At 44.4% G+C, this 26,096-nt stretch overlaps 1 protein-coding gene across 5 annotated transcripts in view; it reads left to right on the forward strand.

Annotated features, from left to right (window-relative positions):
• JMJD1C (jumonji domain containing 1C) overlaps positions 1 to 26,096 on the forward strand; it is a 167,785-nt gene that overhangs the window by 104,334 nt on the left and 37,355 nt on the right. For all 5 annotated transcript variants that reach the window (XM_075257472.1, XM_075257475.1, XM_075257473.1 and 2 more), the window contains one exon: positions 7,556 to 7,669. In XM_075257472.1, coding sequence (XP_075113573.1) covers positions 7,556 to 7,669 — 114 coding nt within the window. The remainder of the gene's footprint in view (positions 1 to 7,555; positions 7,670 to 26,096) is intronic.

Below are 26,096 nucleotides of genomic sequence, written 5' to 3' on the forward strand. Positions count from 1 at the left end.
TCGTTTTTGGTTACAATGACCTTGGGCATGCCAAGTTGTGATGTTTCATTTCTAGCTAGCAGTCAGTCGTGGGCATATACTGGATACGGTATACAGGTTATACCATGTCCCAGAGAGCTGGCATCTTATATTTACATCATGAGACACCACCCTAGACGATCTACTCCAGGTCTGCCAAGCTGCTATGTTGTGTTTCTATGTAGGCTGGTAGTTCTTTAGCATAGAGAGGGCTCCTCCTATTGTGTGCACCTTGCAACCCCAAGCCATGGACTATACTCACACACTTGTGAAAGGAAGTCATATTCGCCTGTCATGAACTTCTGTCCGGAAGGGATTATTGTGTGAATTGCACAATAGTATCACTACCGCTGTGCCGCCCACTCCTATCGCACTACCCAATGTACTTAATAAAATGGCATTGATAGTCTTGGCCACAAATAAATTGGAGATCGGTGGTGGTGGCTGTTTTTTGTTTTTTTTTTTACTCTTCTTCTTAAAGTTAAGACATTGATCCGGACACTCTCCTGCCAATGCTGTAATCCATTCCACTATGACTTCCAAGGATAGTCACCAAGTACAGGGCTGGACAGAGTGCTGGTACAATGACATCAACCTCTCCATTTGGCAGTCCAGCAAGACCAAGCTTTGGTGCGTTTTGTTTTTCTTTGCTTGATGTGACTGTTATCCAGTTAAGGGACATGTTAGGAAAAGATTGGACAGATCTCAGGAACCACATAACTAGTTTACCTAGATATTTGCCACTGATGTCTAAAGCTAGCCATATTTGGTGACTGCTTTTTAGGCGACATGGAGGTGTTACTTGGTCAGTTTTGGCCAACCATGCCATGTGTTATAACCTCATACAGATTGTCTAGGTCTATGACTTGCTCCAGGTTTCTGTTGATGGTTATGATGGAGTTGACTTGTACACATCTGTCCTACTTACAGTGTACCCAGCTAACAGTGACAAACCCTAATGTTTCTATTGATCTTAACCTTCGATTGACATTTTTTGCCTGTTGTTCTGCACCAGAATTTGGCTGTAAATGGTGCAGCTCTGCACTTAAGTCCATCTGAAAGAGTTTCTTTAGCCTGGAGAAGAGGAAAGCCAAATGGCTCCTGAATTTTTGCTAAACCATGATATTGAGGGCTTGGAAGGGTTACAGACTAGTGGCGCGGGTTGGAAGGATATATGTGTAATGTCGTCTGTGTCGAAATCTCATCTAACGTGTATGGTCAAAGCCTGATACTGAGTTTGTAGATACTTGATGTCAATCCTGATCTGCTCCAGTCCTTCTAGACAAGTAGTGAAAGCTTTCTCCATTGAAGGATTGTGTGCAATGTCTTTATATGGAGGGAGACTGAAAGCCAGTTGGTGGGCAGCAGAAGGCATTGGCCACCCCACCTTATCCTAAATCTTAACAAGGCTGGACAGATTACTGCAGACAATAGGAACTTCCATAGAGCTTCACGTTCACAGGAGCAATAGATTCTAGGACTTGTCCAGGCTTGCTTTACTATAGTATTGGTACACCATTGGTCTTTATACACACCACATTTGCAGTATATATATGAATGGGTAATGCATACTATTGGGTATCTATAGATTTATAGCAGCCAGGATTGGCATACAGATATATTTGGCACCCGTCAAATCTGCACACTAATGTATAAATATGGTGTGAATGGAGCCTAAAATGATATTTTGGTTCAATACATGGTGGACAGGAGCCTCCCTATAGGGTCATTGATGGGACCCTTTTTGCAGGAGAAGACCTTACATTAATGAGGGGTTTCATGTTCTAGTTCTTGCACTGAGATAGACCATTTGCTGCTCTCTGGGCTCTGTAGATTTGTGGAAAGTTGCTGTGGGTTTCCTTTCCAATACCATATTGGTTGTTTGACTCATAAGCTTATCTGCAGCTCTAGGACTTGTGTTTTCGCTCATGATCACGATATTTTGGTACCTGATAAGGCATCTGCACATACCATATATCCTTCCTACATAACCTTCAGTCTTCTTTCAGACAATGCAGATAGCGGTTTGACCTTTGACAGGATAAGGACAGTCCCAACAACCAGAGCTGGCAAGGCTGTGCCTCTGGAAATTATCTTCAGAGAGGACTCATTGACCCGTGATCAATCATTTACCATGGAATGTGCTGCCGGCTGTTCACGGTCCCTGCAGCCCACGATCTGTCTGAGGACATGTTTTGCTTTTTAAAGAATTTTGCACTGCTAACATTGCACCCTATACAGCCCTTAACCAGATTTATCTCCTGTTTTCTATCATACAGGACAAGGTTTTGCTATATAACATGGCCCTAGCACGTGGATTACTGAATGTTCTGTATATTATAAATGATTATTATGTATTGGCTTCTTTCTTAATGCAAAGACAAGTCTGTAGCACACGGGTAGACGCCAATGGAAACCAGTCAGTGCAACCTCTGAGGATCCAGCTCTACTGTGATGGTAGAGGTCAGGGGAAGGAAGGGTCAGCCATGATGGATCCTTTTGTTCTCAAGGCAGATAAGCTGCCAATGGAGACTGTCAGCGACTTATTCCTTCTCCCTTTTGAGAATACATGGGTTTTCCGCTGAGTATGTATATACATATGGGGGATCGGAGAAATAAATGTTGTGCCTATGACTGTGTAAGGTGTATGTTATGTTACATTTAGAGACTAGGACTTACAGGGGTTATTGGGAACTTTGGAAGTTTTCTTGGATCTATAGCATGTAAATGGCTTTCTATAGAACTTGGTGGATAGTACTTAGCCCAATGTAATACTAGGCTAAGTAAGCCTTGGGCCTCGTGTCTAAGCCGTGTCTGTGGTTGAATGTCACAGATGGTACATGGATGACATCCGTGTGCCTATATGGGCCCCATTCACTGCTCTCAAATGGACAGAAATAGGAGCTGTCCTGGGTTTTATCTCCTGTTCACAGGCTCATGTTAATAGACGGTCATGTGTATGGGGTCATAGAAATGAATGTGTCCGTGTGCTAGTGCGAAAAACCAGGCTACCACATTGCCAGTACAGTCAGTCATGTGCATAAGGCTTTACTAAAGCTTTAATGTATTGTTGACCTTTTGTGGAACTATAAATCCCAGCATGCCAACTAGATTTGCTCTTCTTGGAACAAGCTGGGAGTTGTAGTTTCACAGCAGCTGCATTGTCGAAGATTGTTGGTCCCTGCACTAAATGGTTGGCCAGTGCGATCCTGACGTGTATGGGCATCTGGGATTAAACACTTTCCAAACCCTTTTTGGCCTTTATCTTACTTTTAGTTACCTGAGACCATGTTATGTATGCTTTCATAGATCACTGGGGTACATAATTTAGGTTGCAGTATTGTGGGTACATAATTCATTTAAAGGGGTTGTAGATACTGGACAGGCCCTCTTCAGTGTGAATTTACTTTGTGCATTGGTAGCTGAGATATCTTCAGTACTAGGATATGTTTTGCACATCCTTTCTACATTTTGCAGCACTGAGCACTTTGCTATTCCATCCGCATATGTCTGCTGCATCAGGCGTAGTTCTGGGGGGCACAGTCTCTGCATTTTAGTAACCCGTGTGTCATTTGTCCTCAGACCGGGCTCTTATCTCCTCTCGATTCATGTCAGTGTGTTTGTACAGTTTCCAAACAAGCACCTTATCACTCGGGCCTTGGCCCTTTTCCTGGGACTCATTTTCATCTGAGGCTAAACAAATAAACAGTTTTCAGTCGTTCATTGAGTAAAGGAAAAATGTGAGTTGCAACATTATGTGGAAAGCTGAATAGAGTGACTTTGTATGGTGCCAGGCCGAGAGATAACACTGTGGCGTATAGGATTTTTATCTGTAAGGGATAGAGAAGGGTTTCTGATAATATACATGTGCTTGGGGTGTAATGGTTCTCATTGAAGAGACACAGTGGGTGTATTATTTCATGCAGAGCTTCATGGGGTATAAACTTTGCAATTTAGCATGTCGGTTTTCCTTTTGGAGGTGTCCCGTTGGCTGGTACTGTACGTGATGTACAGATGTGTACGGGTATGTCCATTGCAGGACCGGACAAACACAACGGATCCCTGGGGGCAACACGGTGGCCCAGTGGTTAGCACTGCAACCTTGCAGTGCTGGAGTCCTGGGTTCAAATCCCGCCAGGAACAACATCTGCAAGGAGTAGAATGGGAGTAAATCCACGCAAACACGGGGAGAACATACAAAGACATACTGATTATGAAAAAAAAAATGTACATTGTGATCCCTATATGGGGCTCACAATCTACATATAAAAAAAAAAAAACACAACGGATCACAAGCAACTCCATTGACTATGATGAGGTCCATCAGGTGTCTGTTTTATTCACCTGACATCGCGAATGGATGTTTTTTTTTACTTACTCTGTGCCGTGAATGTCAACATGGCCTAGGGGAGAGATTTTTACCCAGAAGCATGAAAATATTAGAGGTTGTACAGACTTAAAGACAACCTGGCTGCTTTATTCCAATAACAGCACCACATCTATCCTCGAGTTGTGCCCAGTATTGCACCTGAACTTCATCTAAGTCAGTATTACTAGGCTGCAGTGCCGTAAGCAACCTGAGCACAGATGTGGCGTTTTATGGAAGAAAGCGGCCATGTTTTTGTAATCCCGCGCTGGCCCTTTAATTGACCTGCTTACTTTCTGGGTTCCTTTGTCTTCTCACTTGACCGTTTGATCTGTTTTCTGGCCGGTTGTTGTCAGCGGCCGGTTGACCTGAACGCTATCACAGGACCTGGTTAATCATTAAGAAGCTAGCCCAGATTTTTGTTATCTCAGACAGCACAGCTTGACTGAAAGACAATATACGGAAAAGCACATAGGATTCAGATTACAGACATGAAACTCCTGTGCTACATCTGGCATAAAAAAGAGAACAGAAAAAAAATCTCCTCCTGTCCTGCAAGCCAAAAAATACTGTATGTGTTCCCCTCTGGGTTCCCAGTTCCTCTCTGCTTAACAATTAAGATGGAAAATCATTCATCTGACTATCAGCGAGGCCAAGATTTATGACTGCAAAACTGGTGCGACAGCTGCTGTACTCGCCTGAACCCGCTTCTAGGACCAGGTAACCGTCCCTGCAATCTGGCTGGGCATTCACGTGGCAGCCGATGGGCGGTAGTGTACCACGCAGGCAAGAACTATCCGCCTAATCCGCTTGCTGTTTGATGTGGATCCAGAGCAAGAACAGGTGATGGGTCCTGAGTGGGATTTTTATGATCAAGTGGTTTCTGCGGGATTGGCTATCACTTTTTTTTTTATTCCCCCCCCCCCCATCGGTGGGGTCTGGCTGTCATGACCTTGTTGATGAATGGGACAAAGGTTTGTTTACGCAGGCACACCGCCTCACCCGTATGTGTATCTGTTCCTGATGGGAGGTTAACCTGTATTGCACGTTGGGATCGGCCAAAAAAATGGAGTAGATCACTTGCATTCTGCTGAGCGCTTTACCTTGCCTTGTGCTAAGGATAGGCTATTAAAGGGGTTGTCCAGTCTTCAGGATAGGATATCGGAGGGGACGTGATAGCTTGGACCTCCACTGATCAGCTGTTTGAAAAGGCTGCAGCTCTCGTTCCAGTGTTATGGTCTTGCCAGTGTATGTATGGCATGCCATTTGTGTCATAGAGGCCGTGGGATGTAATCACAGCCTTGTTCCATTCACTAGTATGGCTGTATATACATTGAAACGCTACAAAGAGCATGCATTGTAAACCATGTAGAGCCACGTCCCCTTCAAACGGCTGATCGGCAGGGGTCCCAGGAGTCCCCACTGATCTACTGATGACCTAGGCGGAAATATGTGAATAGAGAAGGGATTTTTGTGCTACAGTGGTACATGGCACTTTATGGGGTCGGTGGGGGGCTGGCTGTGGTCTTCTCTGTATGGCCTGTGGCATGAGAGATTTTGCCTAAACTGGAGCCCTGTAATCCCCGAGTCAGCCCACAAGTGCTGACTCCTGAGTGCTCTGTAAGAGATTATATTGAGCTTTGTTCAGTCTTGTACGCACTCTATCACATGCCCAACACATGCTCTTTGAAGAGTTCATCTTGTTCCCCCCGGACGTGAAGCCGTATGACTTTTGTTTACATGTGTGTAACTTGTACCCATTGATTTCCATACTTTCTGCATTGTACAATGTGTCTTTACTGCGGCTTACAAAGATGAGGGATCATTAGCTGGCTGGCACAATGACAACCCGCCGACACACCCTGCTATATCCTGGGATCTGGAAGCCACAGAATTTCCTGTTCGCTGCAATACTAATAATAATTCAGTCTGAAAAATGTTAAAGCTGTCGTCTGTGATAGAAGTGAAGTGTGTCAGATGGAAGTGGCTGCGGAGAGATGATGGGAGTCATGATATCACTGACTTCTAATCTCCCACATCATCAGACCTTTCATTCAGTGGAGTCGGTTCGGGATCGGATTGCCAACGTTTTCTATGCCTTGTGTATTTCTGAGATGGCGAACTTTCTCCCTTGAGGCAAATCACTATTGTGGTTTTGACACTGGCTCTTGCCTTTCACTAATGGAGTCGGGGCAGGCTATTCGATCCCTGGCATTACGCCTCTGAAGCTGAACACAACGAGGTGTAGGTTTCAGCCTGAGACCCACTGAGATCTTAGGATAAAATTCTGACCTCATCTCGCTTCCCCGGAGGATCAGATCATGCACCCTCAGCCTTGAGTGCAGACAGACGTCTGTAATAAAGAGCTTCCTTGGCTTTCAGTCCTCCAGGAGTGTGTATAGGCGCCAAATTTGTAGAAAATATATTTTGATTCTAAGAGGTTTCTGCACATAATCCAGTGACAATCTTCTATTTGACCACATATGTTATTTGGTCCTTGATGGTGGTTTCTTCGGTTTCCATGATACTTCAATATACTCCTGATTCCTTTGATCATATTATATCTGGAATTGTGTAAGTTCTCAAGATGGTTTCTCATTTCTAATGAACTGTACGGTGTTTTTCCCCCTGTAGACACCAAGGACAGGGGGTAAGTGATTCCTGGGCCCACCAGCAACCAGGAGAACAATGGACTGCACATTCTCCTGAGTGCTCCATGTGAATGGAGAGGTAATATACCAGAGCAGACACCTTTCTGGTTATTTCTATGGAGCTGCTAGAGATTATAGTCTCATAGAAGTGTATGGACTGGTGTATAGCAATGTGCACCGCTGCTCCATTCACAAGGAGCACTTGGGGGAACTTGTGGGCCACTGTACTTGCGATTTGGACCTCCAGCCATCAGACATCTGCCCCCCTCATTCCTTCATGCCATTAATGAGAACCCCTTGGAGGACCTATTTCCGTCCATCCCTCTTCTTCCAATAAGTAGGCGTCCTTTTAGACATGTGCTGTGGATATTCCATGGAGGCTCCACCTGGAAATGCTTCTTCATTCCAATTTTGTTCACATTTTGCATTACTTGCTGTTGATGACCATTTATTTGACCCTTTTGTATGATCTTCTTGTGTACAGTCGATGTCTTACATATGTTCCTTTCTTTCCTTTCAGGCTTTCAAGCCCCTGGTTGGGAACGGTGCATACAAGTCCATAACTGCAATAGAATTTTTAGTGGAGAGACATCTGGAGTTTGCAACTGAAGATAGTGCCTTTCAGCCCTATCAGGTAAGGACGGGCGCGAATAACACGTCGTCTCCAGGCGGTGGCACGTCCTGAGGGGGTGATGTATTATTAGATGCGTTGGCTGTCTAGCCCCTCAGGTGGATAGCTTGTTTACCGCACAGATATTAAAGGGAATATTGGGAGAATAAACAGGTAGTCCTATGATTTATGGTCTAGCGGCTGTTTTTGGCTTTCTGCTTTCTAGGGGATGAGTTGCGTAAAGGAACTAGTAATTTATCACCCTGTGACAGATGGATAAGATTAGTAGAGGGATTAGGTTTGTCCCAGAAACCCTACTGTAACTATAGCTGACAGAGGATAAGAATGTCCACAGAAACGTCTCTGTGTAGAGATCTGACGCTGGCGTCTGTGTCGTGGCAACTGGCTCGGCTTTTATTTTAGTCACTTATGTATTACACTGTCCTGGTGGGCTTATTATTTAGAGCAAACCCTTACATTTCTTTCTGCACGGCTGTGGTGTGTTTAGTAGGCTGCTGTATGTAACTGGAGGAGGAATCAGAATTTTAAGGGAACTGGTTGATTTTTCTGAGTAACATTTGTTCACATCTTGTTTTTGGCTACGTCGAAGGTACATGTTGGACATTGACTGCTACATATATGTTGTTGTTATGGTGTCCCTATGTAGGCTATGCTTTCCTGCACAGTGCGAGATAAAGGGTATGCTTACTCATTGTATGCCGGGTGCCTGTCTGTTCTGTCCAGGAGAGGGAGAGACAGCCAGAGAAAAGAGACTGTAAGGTGAGGAGAGACAGACTGAAGGAGGGAATGCAGTAGACTACATGCTAAGGTAGCACCCCCCATATATTGGAGAATGTTCCAAATTAATACTTATGACATGGCAAAAAAATAAGATGTGCACATAGCCTAATAAGATACAAAGGAGAACAGTCTCTAGTGTTTTAGGCATTTGTCTGTTTGTGATGCAAGCATAGTAGTATAAGGCGATGGATGCCAGCATGACTACAGACTGCAGCCTTTAGCATCTGGAAGACATTGTGCTGTGCACGGTTATTTGCCAGCTATTGCTGATCTTGATCTTCCATGATACGGCACTAATGGTTCCATCTGAATATTCAGGTTATTACTATGCCTGGCCTTGGACTTTTAAAGCAAATACCTACATATCACAGCGGCGATAAGACATTGCAACATGCTACCACGTAATGAACTGGAGACCTTACGAGGGATAAAGGTGCTACATTGGCGCGCCAGCGTCTGTTACAACATTTGTAGACCTGTTCTTGCATTTTGTGTGCGTTGAGGTGGTCTGTAATGTTTATTGTGGGATTTTTCTGTTGCTTTGTGAGGGCTGCAGAACTCATTTCTTAAGAGATGTCCTTTCGGCAGTTCTGACAGTCGTTGTTTTATTGCATTGCCCATACTATAACATCATGGACGTATTTTCTGTGTAAGGCGATATTCTTACGTTGTGGGAACTGCATGCAATGGAAGCCCCGCCCACAAGCAGCCACCATTGATGACGTAATTATATGATGATATCGTGCAATCGTTGTCAGTTGCATATAAGCGGAGTGTTGGCGGCATGTGACTACCGCTACATTACAATGTCCCCTAACTCTGCGTTATTCCGTTTCTCTTATTCCCATAAGAAATTTCTGACCTCGTGTGGGTGTCGCCGTCACTGTCCAATCAGAGCTGTCTCTGTAGAAACACGCCCTTTTGACAATGGGTAATGGACAGATTCAGTTGTTATTCAGACTGGAAATTTCAGAAGAATAACAGAGGAACAGCATAACAACGTTATGACAAAATCTGCTCCAATCTGCCTTTAAGGGGAATAAATCGGTAACAAGTCCTTTAAGTATTGTGACTCCTGTGCTGCTACGGGCTACACGTCAGCACCATCAACCTGCTTATGTAACGCTATAAGAATATACAATAGGAAATCCCTGTGTGAAGAGTCACCAATAAAACAAGGGCGAATCTAGTAGCCTAAAGAGAAAACAAGGTCTCCCCGCCTAAAGGCTCAATTAAAATTTGGAGGAACTCCCATATGCGTGAGAGGGCTCTGGCGTATTCTCTGTCTGTTTTCAATCCTTGCCTCGTTTCTAAATGATCTCCACCCTTGGCATGGTGGCCAGGTTTTTTTCCCTCCTTATTAAACATAAGCATGTGTGTGTTCAGCTCAGCAGTGTTCCTGGTTCTAGCTCTCAATAGCAGCAGTGTGTCCCTCCTGGTATGTAGTGTACGGGCAGGAACAGGTTTAGGGACATGCCGCAATAGTTGGCACTGTGGGAAGGAACTGGTAAGATTTCATTATTACGTTACGTGTACCCGGTCTGGGTAATTTTGTATTGATAGTGTCGTGTAGCACAGTGTGACTCTCAGCCGATACTATTGTAGTTGTTTATTGCTGGCTTTGGTTACGTGACACTAAACTTACCCCATAGTCCTAGCCTAGTCTACCACTATTTAAGCCGGGCCTCGAATCTGGGTCACAGAAATGGGAATCTTGCATGATACCCCATACACTAATAGAGCTCACATCAAAACTGCTCAAGGTTGTCCTTGCCGGGACTTAAACCCAGGTCACAAGAACAGGAATCTTGCAAAATTTTGATCTGATTCTGAGTCCCAACAATCACAATCTTAAGTAGTTTTAATATGAGCTCCAGTAGTGTAAGGGGTGTCATGTAAGATTCCTTTTCTTATGACCTAGTCTGTCTAGTAGTGTAAGGGTGTCAAGCTAAATTCCCGTTATTGCAACCTGCATCTGAGTCCCGACTAGCACAATATTAGGTGGATTCGGTGCAAGTTTTAGCAGTTTAGGGGTTTCAAGTCACTTTTACTCTCCCAGACACATCCATAGGGTTGCATTGACACTTTATGCACAGTTCGATGCATTTTCAGGGGGATTATACGCAGAGTTTTCATGCTAACGCAGATTTTCCCATTAACCTCTTACTCCAGCATCTCTGTTGTTTGCACCTGTATGGGGACCTGCACAACGGAGAGCCCATCCACTAAAAAAAAGCAATTACCCACAGACCCCACAGACTAAAATAAGGTCGGTCGGGTTTCTGTATAAAACCGGCAGAGAGAACAGACCTAAAATCGTCGTAGTGTCTAACGCAGATGTGAACCCAGCCTTAGTGTTACATGAGCACATTTATTTTATCTGACTCGGTCCTGCAGCCTGGAATCATTTAGCAGATGGAATTTTTTTGCGTCGCTGGCAGAAGGATTAGACTATTCCAGCCCTGTAACCATTTCCAGTTTCCTTTTTTTTTTCTTTTCCTCCACAATATTGACATATTTGCTATAAATTTCACCCAGAGTTAGAATATTAATACGTCAGGCTTATCATAGGATTAAATGTCATATTGCAAAATATGGCTGTAGTTAAACAATTACAAAGTCACAAAACGTCTAAGGTTTCTCAGAGCAGCAACTTTTGCAGCTGTTGTAAAGTGCTGCTACGTGCTGGCTTTAATCTAAATAATCCGTGGGCCTGTCTGCTGGCACATAATTATGGAGGTAATAAAATCGACTTTATTACCGGCTCATGTTATCATTGCTGCCTGCACTTGACTGGTGGCCCAGTTATATTTAACGCTGTAACTGGGAGGAGACGCTGCCGATCAGGAGAAGGTTTGGAGCTCAGAAAATGCTTCAGCAACAAGGTTGAGCAGAGTCCAAGTTGATAAAGCAAATGGGGAAACATTGTGCCCCTCGCTTGTGGGTCCTGGAAGCTTTCATTGTGCCCCAGTTCAGCCAGTGATAAGATCGCACTCTATTTATATTACTGCGCCCTTATCTGTTCTGTCAGCTAATTCCTTGTCCATAGGCGATTTGTATTCATTCAGGATATTGCAAGGGGAGAAAGCACAAAGATGACCATTGATCCTGTCAACATGGATAACCTGGACGGAAGCAAGTGGTCCTACAGCCGAGTGTGGAAAAGGCCCTTAGGTCCACACCAGATATCTGGCTGTAGCTTGTCTCCCTTAGTCTTTGGGGGTTTTGTGGGGCTTGGACATTACTAACCTATCCTTAGGGTGGTGTATGATCCATGGGGGGGGGTGTCAACACCCAAGACCTCTTTAAAAAGCCTAGTGGCCGCTTCTTTGTGCCGATGGTGATTGGTTATGTGGTACAGCGGGAGCTCAGTCCCACTCACGTCCTATGCCATGTATAGCACTCTGTTCAGTGAACACCCAGCTGATTGGTGGGGGGTCCTAATGATAGGTCATCAATATACAAGTCCTGGAAAACCCTTTTAAAAGATCTCACGTTGGCACACCCTATTCACAAGAAGTAGTCGTCCAGTCCCGCTGACCTTACTCTCATGTCATCTTGTGTATCACGCTGCTGACTTCGCTTTTCCTGTTTCTTTTTCTGGACAGAGCAGAGTTGTATTTTACAGTGAGAAGGGTCTTCCTAGAAGTCCAAAATAACTTGGCCTGAGTGGTTGTCACGGCCTATAATGGAACATCACACTGGTGTAGACATGTATTTGCTCTCCTATCTGGTCATTGTTCTCAAGCACCATAGTATTGGTACAGAATTTATTGTGACTTGTTAGAGGCTAGTATTGGTGGAGGTCTGGAGAAACCCACCGATTGTTAGGTCAGAGGAGCAGTGTCCGTCTGGTGAAGGTCACACTCCTTTAGGATCTCATTGTCATTCTCTGCTGAGCTGTGTCTTTTATATATGATATGCTCCTAGTGAGCATGTAGACGGTCCCCCACCGGTAATGTATCTTCTATAGAGGTGGTCTTCTTCTGGTGGCTCTTGGGAAAATCACAAGGTATGTATTTATTTTGTTGGTATTTTTCCGGTCTCTCTTGGCATCTAAGACCTTAAGTGACCTCGTGTTTATCTGAGGAGACCTCAGCTACTGGATTGTGTCAGTCCTTTGTGTTACAAAACTCTTTACATTATGGAAGCCACAGAGGTTTCTTCCTGGAACACAAGTTGGATGAAACTTCTGCGCCACCAAAACTAACTTTCCCCTCCTGAAATTGTGTTGACATATCATTTTGCTGCTTTATAGGTTTGTGGGAGTAGAAAGATCTTCAGAGCCATGTTCTTGTACACCATGGGGTTAACTCCAACACATCTTTTCATGACTTAAGCAATCCTCGTGGGTACCAGCCATGTTTGTCTGGGAGTGTAATGGTTAACACAGCCTGGTGTATTATTTCCAAAGACAAATACCCTGAGGTTAGCTGGCTGCTGCAACTTGTATGCAAAATAATAGGGTTTGGGAAGGATTATTGAGTAGTAGGCGTATGTATGGTTAAGCAAATGAGAGTGATCTTTGACTATTTACAGTAGCCATAGATGTGACCTTTGTACAGAGCAGAGATGTTAGTTATATATGCAGTCTATAGTGTATTGGATGATGGCGCTATATGCTATGGTTAGGCTTACATCTGCTCCAGGTGTCGTCCTAGCGCAAAGTGCATCAGAAATCTGGAGTGTAAGGCTTGGTTCACATCTATGTAGGAGTCTCCGTAAGAAACTGTGCCACAGATTCCATCACAAATCGGCAAGCTTTTTGCAGCAGGATTCCATCTCAAATCCTGCTGCAGCTTTTCTCTCTGTTGGTTTCAATATAATACTGGTGGAAATTGTGCAAGAAAACCCAACAGACCCCTTTATAGTCTATGCGGTGATATCGCTATTGACTAAATACTCGTTCCGCATGCATGCTTGGCTTGGTGAGTGGTGCGTATGTACAGTATGGGAGAGGGGGAAAAGTTACTCCCGGACTGATCCGGAGGCGACTTATCACCCTGTGAACTAAAGCCTCAGAATTTGGCATCGATCTGTCCCAACATCTGCCCTCATAGATTTGAGAGGACCCCATGTGCATTAGATGATGCCTACCACACTGCTATAGGCGCTGTTCACATCTCAGGTGATGGACGACAGCCACAACTCTGTGCAGGATTCATCACAACAGACCCCATTGACTTACATCGGGGTCCGTTGGGGTTTCTTCATGTAGTCGGTCATTTTGACAAGAATAGCTTTGCATGCTGACCCAGGTGTGAACAGGGCCTTACACCCAATGCAAACATCCACTGGATAGAGGTTGAGTCATTATTATATCATCATTTTGATAAGAAGTGATGTCATCACCAACAGACTATCGGGCTAATACATACCTGATTCAGGGCAGGGTAGCCGAACGTGTCAGAGTTGAAAATGGCGTCTTGCCCGTTTAACAGCAAAGTTGTCCAATTTTATCGATCAGACCCGTCGTGGCCGATCAGTGTAGCAGAGGAGAAGCGGCCTGTTCCTACCGGCGCCATATAACTCACCACATCTGATGTACATCTTCATGAGTAAGAAAACCCCCTAAATCCTGCTGCAGCGGAAATATTGAAAAATTAATGATGCGATTTTTTTGCCTTGGAAGACGGCGCGGCCGTAATCATTCTTAATTAAGAATTAACTGCCAGAGAAGTGTACGGTGCTGTCCGCCATCTCTGCGGGGAGCGAGGATTTAGAATGAAATGTCATTTCTTGTCTAGAATGGCGCTGCACCTATAATGTGCTGAAAACTCATTCTGTGCCAGTGTTCCTATTCACTGACTCAAATCCTCCGAGTCCTATTGTACTTCAAAGCTTTCTCCATAAACTGCGGGGTTATCTGAGGATAGTTGTTTTGTTAGCGCTTCCACAGCAGGAATGCTGACACGAATTTTGCAATCTATGCCATCCCCTTGTGTAAATGAAGCGCTGCAAATAAATTAGTCGGCAACAGGCCGGCGAGATTGTCTCTCTTATATCTTTTGCATCAGCATGTGCTGAATGCTTGTCTGCACAGTGTGATCTTACCGGAGGTACGGGCCTGCTGGGGATGCTCCGGTGCCGGACTACAAGGCCGGAGATGACATGCCTTTGTTATCTAGCCATATTCCAGTGGTAGCCGTGTTTACTAGGTTTTAAGATGGCTGTACGTCATGACAGAGGTCAGGCACGGACAACAGAGGACTCTGTGCAAGGTTAGTGTGTGGACCCCATGGTTTCCAATCCTAATGTGGGAGGACACATCGTAGGTCCATCGCTGACAACATGTTACTGCTACTGATTGCCGTTTCACAGCAGCTTACCTGATGACAAAACACGTGATGTCATAGTAGTTACTTGACAAAGCTTGTGATGTCACAGCATCTTACCCGACTGAATGTCATTTATGATGTCACAGTAGATTATCTGACCGATCTCAGGTTGTGATGTCACAGCCGATTACCCGATAAAATCTTATAAATGTTAATCCTCATTCATTTGCGAAATGCAGGGTCTGACCCAAACTTTGATGCTGACTGCTTAAAACCACTGTTCACAGGCAACACTAGGGCCTGCTCGGTTCTAGTCATGAGCGCCCTATCATTGATGTGTACACATTAGCCTTGGAGAGCATCAGATGACTGTCCTAATATAGGATATTAGACAACCAAGACTTGTCCAGGTCTGAGATTTTCTTGGCTGTATCATCTCCCTTGAAATAAGCCAGAACTGGAGCCTTGTGCTGGAAAATCTCCTTGTGCAATATCAAGCATTTACCGAAAGTACTTATCTCTCCAGATTCTTGTGGGTGCAGCTGCAGCCCCTGACGTCATTGGAAGGGGCTTCTTCTAGATGAGCTGGAAGTAATGGTCCACCACAGCAGTAATGGGTCTGGCGGTATTACAGAAGGCCTGAAGACTATGGTATAGGGATATTGTAAGACTCTGAGCTCTGTAGCTGTGGAATAATTAAATGTGAGCTGATTAGTAAGCGGAGGGTCACAGCGGAGTCACTGCTGCCTGAACCGAGGATAGGGACATCTGTGCTAACCGGGGCGTTGGGAGTAGAAACTAAAGCTAAATGAATGGCTGCCTCCTGGGAGTTTACATCATCTGTTTTCCTTGTGAGCAGATTTGTTGAAGTGCCTGGAAAAGCAAACAAACAAGATAGAGAGGAAGAAGATTAGTGTAGCGCACCTCTATGGCTCAGCCCCTCCTGCATTGGGGGGTCCTTTACCATTTGGTTTTCACTATAGGACAGGAGTTGGAATCCATGGAAAGGTGCAGGGCTTTTATTGTGGTTTGATTTTGTTTTTGTTTTTTATTGGGGTGTTTTCAGTCGGCCAACTTTCCTTGGAACATGGCCGGTTTTACCATGTTCCATTGTGTCCATATAAAAACCAGCAGATGTGCTATTCATGATGTGGTCAGAATAACCTGCCATCCATGTTTCTCTTAACTCTAAGCTCTCTTTATATCTTGTTAAGGGGTTATCCAAGGGGTTATAATTCCCTTTTTGGGGTCGACAGATGTAAAACTGTAGGTGTTAGGCCTCATGCACTTGTGCAGGTTGAGGCCCTCCTGATAAAGGGGGGGGGGGATGAGTCCAGTGCTCCATTCCCATGATTATAGAGCAGGTCCTATACTGTTTCCGGACATTGAAATGGAGTGAAACGGAGCCCCCCCTCCCCTGTTCAGTCAGTCGTGTGCATGTAGCTTTACATGGGTTTTCAGACAGTGAGAAATTGATGACTTGTCCTTCGGATAAGTCATCCGTATCTGACTGGTGTGGGTCTGACACCTGGGTCCCCACGGTTTAGTGACATCCCATTCATTTGTCGTATGGTGGCTCAGTTCATTCACGTGTAAGGGACTGAGCCAAAATACTAAGCACTGCCCCCTATACGGTGTACACCTCTGTGCCTGGTATATAGTGAAGCCACTGCGCTCACCTGAACACTTTGGCCTCTTTAAACTGCTGATCGTCAGGGGGTCTCGGGTGTTTGTTCCCCTCCGTTCAGATACAGGTAACCTATCGTAAAGATATTTAAGTCTCAAAAAAGTGAGTTTTAATATATTTTTCTGTTTTTCATTAAATGACAATCCTGAAACGTCCTTTCACATGTCGGTGTCGTTTTGTTACTCTGTTATTCTTCTTAGAAATGCAAAATTGATAACCGGTGTACTGTCATATTCCAGCTCCGGTCTCCGAGCTTCCTATAGAATGTTACATTTTATGGCAGGAAGCATGAGGTTACAGTGTCAAAGCCGCATCACCAAGCACCGCGCGGCTCCACGACACTCCGAAAGACTAAAGTCTTTGTCCTCTTCCGCCGTCACCTCCCTATCACTTTGCTTTTTCCAAAAGCAATGGGGCAAAATGAAGTTGGCGAGAGAGCTACATTAAAAAGAACACCAGATATCCCCTCCATCCCCCAGTCTGCCGCACCAGCCTCCCCTCCCCAACTCCAGGTTATTATTCTTCTGTCATGATTGCTCCCTTGACTTGTATTTTCTTGGATCAGTGCCTGGACTTTCTGGAGACCAAAATTATACTGCCATCCTCAATCACATCAAAACGGCAGCCTTGCTCACTGAGCATAAAAGCTCTTGAATGGTAGCGGAGCTGAAATATACAGGTCGTGATATGTGTAAAGAATAGATTTACACAAAGAGCCTCTTTTATCATTAGTGCGTTTTATGAACGAGATGTTGGCGGCGCTCTCCGGCGCTCTGCCCGTTATCCCCCCTACCCCAGTAACTATGACAATGTCCGCAGGAGATTTGGATAGTTACCTAGTAACTATATATTTATTTCTGTTGTTCTCCGAGTACCTGTTTTTACTGTACAAGACAGAACGGCATGGAGAGCCTGAGATGATTCATCTTTGCCTCAAGGTTTGTGTCGCAAGCCACACAGACGGCGTGAAGTGAGAAGATTTGGTCGGGGCTTTAACCTTTCCCCAGGCACATTTTTTGATTCCAGTTTCTTGGCTTTCAATTGCTTCAAGCATATAATCTGGATCTTGATCCAAATTCTGCAACTGTCTTGTACAAAATGTGGCCTTTCGCATGATCGGAGAAGTTCTTTCTTCCTTGGCGTAGCTTCCCCATGTAGCAATGGTCAGATCAGATAATTCCAGGGAGGTCCTGGCTGATCAGGGCTGCTATCTGTGTTCAGAGGGTCGCATCTCTGCTCCATTATCCCTGTAACGGATTAACTAAAACCAGCAACATACTAAGAGCAGGTTCACACTATCTTTATTTAAGGCCTATTGCTCTCATCCATTACAGCCCCTCCATCTGGTGTCCGTCTGTATTCACCCCAATGTAAGAAAACGTGACGGAGGCTTTCTTCCATCAATTGGGTTTTGTTTTTTATCTTGCTGTTGGAAGAAAGTGTCTGTCATGTCGTATACGTTAGAGTCAATGAGAACAGACACAGACCAGGGGCTCAGTGTATGTTTATTACTCCGCTACAGTTAATGTCCGCTACTGTCATCCTATGACTGTAATGAACATCGATAACGTAGCCTAAATGTCCCTTCCAGTAGGACGTCGGACCAGTGGGTGACCATTCCAGCGCTTCTTACAGTAATTATTTGCAGCCAATATTGCAGACTATTATGTATTCCAAACAGTTTAGTTTATCAGCACAAAAACAGTTTCCGAATCTTCTCATTGATCCCCGCACTCACTACATTCGCAACAGTAAGGATTAGATGCGGATCAGGTAACAAGATAGGGCCTTGCACCAAACATACGCCTCAATATCTTCAGTCTATGCCATATTTTGGCTTGTAGGGAATGATGATTCTACCCCATTGTTTGAGCAATGGCTGCTTCAAATTCCTCTACTTTTTCTGCCCTTAGAAGTGACCATGCTGCAGAATTATTCCATGAACAATACATGATTATACAAAGACCGTTAGGTCAGGAGAGGAGACAGATCCTCTTTTCCGTTTTATTACAGACCCTTGCCTGGTGGGTTATGCTGTAGGGCACGGACGGCAGAATAAGTAACCCACAGATTCGCTGTCAGCAGACCTTAGGTTTGGCCAGGTTTTTCCACTATTGGTTACCTATAGGCTGCCCTCTTGTTTTACGTGTAGGGAAGTGGCACTGTAGGTGTTTGGCATCTCACCCCATCTCCCTATAATAGACATATGGTCAGCCCAAATGGGAAGTAAATGGACATTTAACCCTTGTTCCCCTTGGTGTGCAATAGTGCCTTTACTGTAGATAGAGGTCCAGGAAAAATTTGGGGTGTTTATCAGACTCCAGTTGACACTGCTGGGATTTCCCTGACTTACCACTGCCACGACTTGCTGTATCTGAGGCGCACGCGCTCCTGCTCGTGTCTGATAAGCCCGGCTTGTAGGGCCAAGGTTTCTGTGGGCAGTTGTACAGGGATAATGATAGGAACACTTCACATAATAGATTCACGATTATCCACGGACGTCATTCTTTTTTGTGTGCCTAAAGACACTTTCCCACTCCTTTTTCTAATATCTAGGACGCAGAGTTCAGGTTGTATAATTTCCTTGTGTAATACCCTCCGCATCTGCGTTTGGTTGCTTGTATAATCCCAGAAATCTATATTCTTTATATAATACGCAGTTATGAGTCACAGGCTTATGTGTACAGAAGGGAACAAAACCGAAATGACCTAAATGCTCTCAAGCCTACAATCTGGGTTGTTTACATGGATAGTAGTGGTTTTGTACTGTACCCTTGTATGAGGAAGCCTCATCCTTAGAGCTGAGCACAGATAACTGGGGGGGGGGCTGGCAGGACGGGACGGCTTTCGTGACTGAGGGTCCTTCAGCTTCTCCACCTCCTAAATCTCTTGATTTTGGGTCCAGTAATCTCCTCTGACTGTATCCTTCTGATCTGTTACATCTTTAGTGGCTAGAGGAGGGGGATTTGTAAAAATGACTGTGTCTAATAGTAGTTTACCTTACTGCAAAGAGGGGCAGACCCCCGCTAGATGTTGTGTAGCCAGACACTAGATTAAGGAGGAGAAGAGGGGATATGGCTGATCTTCTGGGATACACAAAGGATAATTTTATGTATATTTCTCACCTTTGGGCAAAGTAAGACGAAAGGAAAGGAGACGATGAAGAGGAGAAGTGTTGGTGTGCGTCTGTGTGTGTGTGTATATGTATGTATATATATATATATATATATATATATATATATATATATATATACACATTTATTCCTCTAAATGTAGATTGTGAGCCCCATATAGGGATCACAATGTACATTTTCCCTATCAGTATGTCTTTGTAGAATGGGAGGAAATCCACGCAAACACGGGGAGAACATACAAACTCCTTGCAGATGTTGTTCCTGGCGGGATTTGAACCCAAGGCTGCAGTGCTAACCACTGAGCCACTGTGTTGCCCTTATATTTTTTTTATGGCTGTGCTCTTGCAGTTTTTGTACTGTGTTGTGCTTGGACTCTCTTGTCTTAGCTCAGTATCATAGTATACATAGTAAAGTTGTTGTTGAGCCTCCATGTACACAGCGTCCTCACTTGTAAGTTTCATCTGAAAGATTAATGAATAATCGGCAGCGGAGGAGCGTCAGGTCTATCCATGTAAGAAGCGTGTTAATTATTAAACTGGGTAAGACACTAAATATAGAGGGTGAAAGTGTGAGTTTAGACAGCATGTGACAGCTCGAGAATTTGGCAGACATCCTATGTGACACATGACCGAGGGCCCTGCACAAGATTTATGTTTCTCCTTGACTTTCTTAGATTACCCCTCATATAATTTTTCTCTCTCTTGATTTGGTCCCACAGTATGTCTGTAATATTTATATGCACAGTTAGGTAGCCTACTCTTTAAAGAACGTCCTTATGACGAAGACATGGTGTATACTTTAAGGTCAATAAGGGGACATTGGCTTGTAGAGAGCGTACAACCCCAGGTGACTGACATTGCGTACGCCTACATGTCTGGCTCTTAACTGTTTAGTGTGCAGAGTAATGCTGTGACTTAATAGAAGGGCTGGAAAATTCCACATCCAGAAAATATTCTCCTAGTAGTGGTATTGTATAACCAGCCTTCTCTTTATAGGTCCCTGGGAACACAAAACTGTACAACTGTATATTAGACCTGTCTCTGGTGCTCCCGGTGCCTGTGCAGTTCTTTAGTGAAGGTGAAGACTTATAGTGCTGGAGGTATGGCGCATGCGCACTGAAGCCAAGGTACACTCCTCTGGCTTCAGTAAGGAACTGATGCAAATACAACAGCAGGGCGAGTTTAAAGCTTTTAAAATATATATATATATATATATATATATATATATATATATATATATATATATATAGAAGGTGTGGATGACATTATAACAGGGCAATTTGGGACACTAGACCCCTGGTCTATAAGGACGTGTGGGTGGCTTAGTGTCCCAAATTGTCCTGATAGATTCCCTTTAAGGAACAGCAATGATGTGTGCTAGTAAATATTGCTGACTAATAGTAACCTTTACGAGTTGTAAACCTCCCTATCCGGTTAGCCAGCACAAGGTAGAAATTCATTCTGAATTTGCCCAGTGAGTCAAGAATAGAAAAGCGAGAGTAAGTTGTGTCACAAGCGACTGCTCCTTGACTCCAATCCCTAAACAAGAACTGGCTGTTCAGCAACTTTCTTTCTTGGTATGGGTGGTCTCTGTATATCCACAGCCTTCTCTGGCATAGACATGGCTATGGCATCTGGAGTGATATACGAGACTGGTAGCAGGTGCTACCACATCATGTTCTTAGAGACTTGTGGGATCGGGGTATGTCTCAATGAGACTCGTCTCATGTGACAGTCCCTAGAAGTGGGTGGTGAGGAGGAGAGTCTAAAATGGCTGCTCATTGCTTGAACCCGACACTAACAATTTTGGATGTGAATAGAAAGTAGCAAACCTTATTAGATTGTATTTCTAATAGGCAACTTTTTGCAATATTTTTTATTTTTATAGTGAACTTTGTTCGTAGTTCCTGAGTCATAAGACAGTGATGTAGAGCTTTTCAGTATTTAGCATATGCTTGTATAACTAGTATTACCATTCTATATATCTCATCTTTATTATATATCATCATTATTTAATGAGTCCAATGTGCACAGTGTCCAGAGCCAGGATTGTTTGCTTAAAGCTTTCTATTCAGGACTATAAATTGATGGCCTGTCTTTAGGATAGGCTGTCTAATTGGTGGCGGTCCAACCAGAGCTCCTGTGAACCACTGTGCCCAATACTGCAACTCATCCTGGTCAAGTGACACCGTATCTCATGTCAAATGTGCGGAGGACACAAGGCTGTTGACTAAACATAGAGCATTTACCAAAAAAAAAAGGAACTTTCTTCTGTAATCTACTTTTATCTCATCTTTTCTAATGTTGCAAATTAAACTTAGTAGTATAAGCCAGATCAATCGTAAGTGTGGCTATAAGACAGCTGGCTGCAGCAGGAGCCTCCCCCCTCCTTTGGGCTGAATCCCATCCTCTTGTCATATTCCCAACCTAAACTGGAACAGATCAGTAGTACTTTACCCCCCGGACTCTGACTCCTTTATAAATGGCTGGCTGCCATGGTCAAAAAAAATCCAGTGATTGAAGTCCTATGAAAGTAAATATGTAACAAACAATGTATCTAATTATATTATGTAATATTCATAATTGTGTCATAAAATATCATTTTATTTTGAAGTCTAGCTTTTTTCCAAAGCTAGCCTCCACAACCTTGCTCGTATTACTTATTTTTAGGTGCACTTTCCCTTTAAAATCTTCAGTGCAAGGATGGTGTCAAACAACTCCATGTATCTCAGCTTCCTGGACCCCGTGACATGTGCGTTTTTGGGTGCACTTGGCCAGGTGTTGCCTTGAAAGCGAACTGAAAGTGTTGTGTAAAATTGTGGTCAGAGTAAAGGAGAAATAATCCTTTAAACCAGTTTATAGGGGTATATAAGCCCCTGGAAGTGGCAATTTCCGGTCTCCCTGTCAGTCATTTCGCTCCCTTCAGGCCGTCTGCTATATCCCAAGCCTATATCTAGGCACATATATACACAGACATGTAATGTTCCCCAGCTTCCATGGGGTCTGTTTTGAGTCTCCCGCAGAGCTCGCTGAGAACTTCCCGCAGCAGCTGCACTTCTTTGGAATAGATGTGTGTAGTAGCTGCTGCCGAAATGTTCCAAGTGTGTGCTCTGAATCCTGATTCCCGGCCAGACATCTGCTGGGAACTTCAAGTAATTCCACCCAAGCCCTAGTCATGTTTCATAAAACACTGGTCGGTATTCATTTATTTATGTACCCCTCTCACTGTTCCTAGAACAAGTACTATAGGGAGGGAGGGCGGGCGCAGGAAAGGAATCAGGATTTCTGAATCCTTAAAGAGACAGGCACCTGTATTTTCACTGCATGGAATGATGGTAAAAACTATGACATGCACACATATCCCTAATAGTTACATTTGGTGGTGTATATCTACATATATTCTTATGGTGTCCAGTGCAAAAAGACAATAGTTTTACATCATGGTTGATTTATTTCCATTTTTTGCATACCAAAATTTAAAGGGATTCAATCATTAAAATGCAATTTTTTTCTCCCTAACACGTAGGAATGGCCTTAAGAAAGGCTATCCTTCTCCTACCTTTAGATGTCTTCTCCGCACTGCCGTTCGGTAAAAATCCCGGTTTTCTTCTGTATGCAAATGAGTTCTCTAGCAGCACTGGGGGCGTCCCCAATGCTGCGAGTGAAATTTCCAGCACCGTCTCTATCTTCGCCTGGAACGGCCTCTCCCTGCATCATCTTCTGGCGCTGGCTTCAAACTTCTAGGCACGCGCAGTCGGCTCTGCCGTCGGACCTCGGGCAGAGCAGATTGCGCGTGCCCACGACAGTTTTCCTGTATAAGCGGCCATTTTCTTGTGGCTGCTAACACAGTAAGCTGGGGTAAGCGGCCACAAGAAAATGGCCATGGACATGCGCAGTCGGCTTTGTCCAAAGCCTGACGGCAGAGCCAACTGCGCATGCCTAGAAGTTTGAAGCCAGCACTTGAAGAAGAGGCCATTCCAGGCGAAGATAGAGGCAGCACTGTAGATTTCTCTCGCAGCATTGAGGACGCCCCCAGTGCTGCGAGATAACTCATTTGCATACAGAAGAAAACCGGGATTTCTACCGAACGGTGGCACGGAGAAGACATCTAAAGGTAGGAGAAGAATAGCCTTTCTTAAGGCTATACCTACATGTTAGGGAGAAAAAAATGCATTTTAATGGCATTTGAATTTTGTATAGCGCCTGTAAAAGCTTGTGTACATGGTCCTATATAAGGAAGCAATAGAAATCTGTGCAGATAGCTTCTTTTTTTTTCTCTCTTATTCGTATAGAATCCAAGGAAAATGGAAAGCAACATGGCATGGTTTAATACGCAATTTGTCTCCCCTAGAATACAGTGCAGTATGGAGGCGTAAAACAGTGTGACCATAGAGTGCACAGGCCTCAGTTCATTACTGGAGCACAGACATCTAAGACCTTAACCTCACCTTCTTTGGCTCCGCAGTCTCCAAGGAATGAGGAAGACACGTCTTGGGCGTGGAGGAAACAAATGATTAGACAGGTTAAAATCATAATGACCTCTCATCCTGGTTTTCTCAATGGGAGATATTTACTAAAAAGCAGTTACTTAACATGTTGCAGGATGTGCCAATATATTATGGAGGTTTTTTTTCCCCTAAAACTGATAAGATAATGAGATGACGACATGTTTTTCATCAGGCTGTAAAGCGAGAGTGGTTTATTTAGCATGTGCTTGTTGTGTTGACATCTAGAGGCCAGTATTAGAATAGCAATATTTCATCATTTCTATGCCGTTTTAGTGATGTTTATAAGAAACCTAATGATAAATTATTCGGAGTGACACTTTGTATCCCTTTTAATTATGATGTTGGCGTGGTGAATAGGTTCTGTACCAGTCCCATGTGCTTCTAACCAGTTACACTGAGCTATAATGTTCTCGATGAAAGGTCGGACACGTCACTGGAGTTGTGCAAGTCCTTCAGCACGCGGTCTTCATTGACTGGCCTGCTGCAGTGGTGGTAGAACCTGTTATGATGTTGCTGAGCTGGTCTTCTTGTGACTCTTCTTACAAGTAAGGATGGATCTGGGTCTTGTAGTTGCTGACACTTGCAGCAGATAATGACTGACATAATTGTATGCCCGCGTGTGTGCCAGCTGGGTAATGAGCGTTCTGCTTAATCTGCTGGCAGACGTGGCCAAAAATCCTAAGTAAAGCTGCTCTGTAAACATGTAGAGGCCTTGTCACGCAAATAAAGGCGGCCCAAAGACATTGCAGGAGCCGAAATATTCAAGTTGTGTTACCATCTGCACCCCATCTGAGCAAAACATGTTTGTGCAAGGTGAGCAATTTCTAAAATCTCCTTGCCCAAGTGTTTACCACATACTACTGTTATTGTCAGGGTCCCTAGAGCATTTGTGTAGACTGTCATGTCACTGCGGGCAGAGTATGGTGATCGGTAATGAGATGTGCCAAGCATTGCTTAGTGTCATTCCTTGTATGCCCAGGACCGCTGCTTGTAGGTGCCCCTTCGGGACCAGCGCTGCCCATTCAATAAGAAGGCGGGAATCACCAGCCGTTTGTCAAGGGAATGTGTCAGCATTTCTGACTCTTCATCCTCTTATATGGGGGATGGCCATGAAATTCATGTTTTAATACTCCTACCAGCCCATATTGCCAAGGCAGTGGCCCCTTCATGTGCAGTGCCCATAGCTCTCTGCATTGTACACTACCCGAGCCCTTGTCTCTTCTCTGCGTGACAGTCAGGAGACTGTCCACGCCAGAGGAGACCACTCTGGGCACACCACTTAAATGGACCATCTCGTAGACATTTGCAATGGAGACACCACTTGACACTTCTGGATAGTTGAAATCCACCTGCCCGATCATTATCAGCCATTGGAGAGAAGTTGGGCGGCCCTCAGATATATTACGTGATCGTTTGGCCCGGGCTACATACAGCTGATGGATCCTATCCTGGCCGGGGGGTTGGGGTCCAGTAACCTCATCTAATAGGGTCATAACTTTGGGTCACAGGCGTGTGGTCAGACTGGTCCCACGTCTCTAGTACCCAGAGCTACGTTAGCAGGTTTCTTTCAGCTTGGTGGGTCTCCGTATTAGAGTAATATACACCCTTGTGATACCAGCCTATAGAGGCCTTTCCCACTAGGGTGCCACCTCCCAAATTCCTAAGCGACAGGACCGCTAGCTTTGTTGTTTCTGGAGCGGCTTTGATGCCCACTTGTAATAGTAGCGTACTGTGTTACCCAAACACGCTTCATAGCTGAGGACACATTATAAATACCCGGCTGACAGTTGAGGAACAGGTTCAGTGAAGCCGCGCAGCTGTTACACGCCATCGGTTTGGGTAGAGGGGTCACGGTGCACCTGCTGTTATGGTGATATTCATCCAGCGCTCACTGTATAGAAGGCTGATAAGGCACTATTGGGAGCTGTCACCGTGTCACGCTATAGATCATGGGGAATGTCAGCTTATTATTCTTTACTTTCCATGACTGAGGAACTATAAGGAATGTGGCACGACTTGTATAATCTCCACTAGTCATAAAGGA

The sequence above is a fragment of the Leptodactylus fuscus genome, chromosome 10 (genome assembly GCF_031893055.1).
Source record: "Leptodactylus fuscus isolate aLepFus1 chromosome 10, aLepFus1.hap2, whole genome shotgun sequence".
Classification (NCBI taxonomy): Eukaryota; Metazoa; Chordata; class Amphibia; order Anura; family Leptodactylidae; genus Leptodactylus; species Leptodactylus fuscus.